General features: G+C 39.8%; 1 protein-coding gene across 1 annotated transcript; it reads right to left on the bottom strand.

Annotated features, from left to right (window-relative positions):
• Nucleotides 1-439: 439 nt before the first annotated feature.
• On the bottom strand, nucleotides 440-1,289 carry E(spl)malpha (enhancer of split malpha). Its single transcript, XM_013324341.1, has one exon. It carries the CDS (start codon nucleotides 1,236-1,238, stop codon nucleotides 762-764), a length of 477 nt encoding a protein of 158 aa, XP_013179795.1. The 5' UTR covers nucleotides 1,239-1,289; the 3' UTR covers nucleotides 440-761.
• Nucleotides 1,290-2,322: the final 1,033 nt, after the last annotated feature.

Genomic DNA, 2,322 nt, shown 5'->3' with positions numbered 1-2,322 from the left:
AGTTGATTTCATTTATAATTTTGTTACTTCCTACTATGTAATAGCATTTTCTCTAAAACTGCAATTTTCATCCAACCATAAATCAAATATAGAAAAGATATTTAAGATGCATCTATTTATTTTTTACTTTGAATAACATAATGTGCAATACAAAGCGCGGGAATCAACGAAAAGTATTTCATAAATCCAGTAGCGTGGCCGGCGGGCGTGCACGTGCGCGGGCGCAGCAATGCGGTCCAACATCGCCCGCGCCGAAGCGAGCCACAAGATAAGTATAGCCCGCGCCTCGCGCCCACATCCCGTCTGACCACTTCTCATACAGGTTCCAAGTCGAGGCTCGAGCCAAGAACCCGCCAACTCGTGTTACATTGAATCGTAATCATTTAAATGTATGTGTGTACTCTGTGTCAAGTGGGTTGCATAAGTGAAAGATAGTACATATTCTTAATCATTCTTTTATTTCAACGTGTTAAAAAGGCATTAAACATAAATAAATTATTACTACCTAATACAATTAAAGCTCAGTATTCGATCACAATAAGCCTAAACCTATCATTAATGTATACAATACAAAAAATATCACATCGTACGAAACGATAATTAAAGCTTCTACTGGAGTTATCACGAGATCCCTATAACCTAACTATATATGGCACAATAGAACTATATTTAAAGCTAACATCACAGACGGTTGAGGAAACCAACGGAGCAGGCACTGGTTCCACGGAAGACACTGATTGTTGACGGAAGTCGTTGTCAGTTTAGGCTTGGACCCAGCGGTCTTGGAACACGGGGTGTTGCTGCTCCGCGGTTTGGCATTCTGTGTAACAGGAGGCCGCTGCGAAGTCGCCTTCAGTTTTGGAAACAGTTGTCCAGAAGAAGGTTCCGGCGTCGGTGCGTGCGAAGTGAACAGGGATGTAGAAATCTTCGCGTGCGACAGGCACAAGGTCGTAGCTCTCATCTTCGTTGCAAACGAGGAAGGCTGCTCCTGATTGGCAGTTATCCATTTCTTCGTAGATTTTCTTTTCCAACATTTCATTGCTGGAATTCTGCTCGCTCTCGTACGATGTGTCGCATTGTTTCACGGGAGCGCGTTTCGTTGTTTTCTTGATGATCTTCATCAAAGGCTTCAACAGTGCTTTGAAGCCACTGTTTTTCGCCTTATCACTGTTGTATTTATTCTCATTGATCGAGTTGTTAGTCGAGATGATGTACTCGTTGTTAGCGTAGTAAGACATTTTGGAAAGTTGTTTCGATAGAACGTGTGTTGCTTGTGAGAGTAGAAGCGGGAATGTGGGGCTGCAAGACCGGCTCGCCCTTTTATACCCGGCGCGCCGCCCCCGGCACAAAAGCTCCGCGTGTATGAAAAGCTCGCCCCGCGCGTGTGTGCGTAACTTAAGTGGTATATTTGATACTCTATTATGCTTTTCATAAACATTATCATCTTTATAATTCTCTGGCGAGCGGTTCAATATCAAGTAGATTTGTTGTTGGAAAACTTTCAGTTATTTTGCATAATTAAATATATAAGTTGGCGTAAAATGAAGTTTGTTTTTTTACATTAATTTTTTTGCATATATACAATTTAAGTAAATTAATGATATAAATTTATGGGTTCACAAATTTTATCCAAAAAAATATTAAATGTTGTTACAGAAGCCACATATCACTTTGCCCAACTTAAAAATATATGTCTAAGTCCAATTTATGAGATGCTGAAAGTTTAATGGGATTCATGTACGAGTCTTATTGTTTACTGTATTGTTTAAAGTAAATCAACTTAATGTAATTTGTTACAGGATATCAGTACTAATTTGTATTGAATTCTTATCAAGTTTATCGTGGACTATCATATTAAATATTGGATTAAGTTCCACTGACAAGTGTCCGATAATCCAAGAGGGTTGTCGCGAGCTGTCCACGCGTCGCGCTGAAGCGTGGGTAAACAGCACATGTTGCTCATTAGCCCCTGTTCTGGGAGAGTGGTGAATGAGTACAATGCGATTGTAATCGCTCGCGCCCCTCGGGTCACCCAGTCAGTGATGGGGTAACGCGACCCCCTGCATTGACCTCAGGTCGTTCACGCGTTAGGCGCGTGTGACTTTAATACTACATAATAATTAATTGTGTCTATTTGTTTATAAATTTTACTTTTTATAATTCGTCTTTCAACTTTTTTCGATCTTGTATATAGATAATTGTAACTCAACTTTATCTACGAATCAAATATTTGAAGTATTCAAGTGGGTGTTCATTAGCATATTGTTTATAAAAAAGAAAGATTAAATTTAGGATACCACCTACGCACAATGTTTGGTCGTG

The sequence above is a fragment of the Papilio xuthus genome, unplaced genomic scaffold (assembly GCF_000836235.2).
Source record: "Papilio xuthus unplaced genomic scaffold, Pxut_1.1 DF824992.1, whole genome shotgun sequence".
NCBI classification, from domain to species: domain Eukaryota; kingdom Metazoa; phylum Arthropoda; class Insecta; order Lepidoptera; family Papilionidae; genus Papilio; species Papilio xuthus.
The sequence above is the reverse complement of the archived record's forward strand: the minus strand, read 5'-3'. Positions and strand labels throughout refer to the sequence as shown.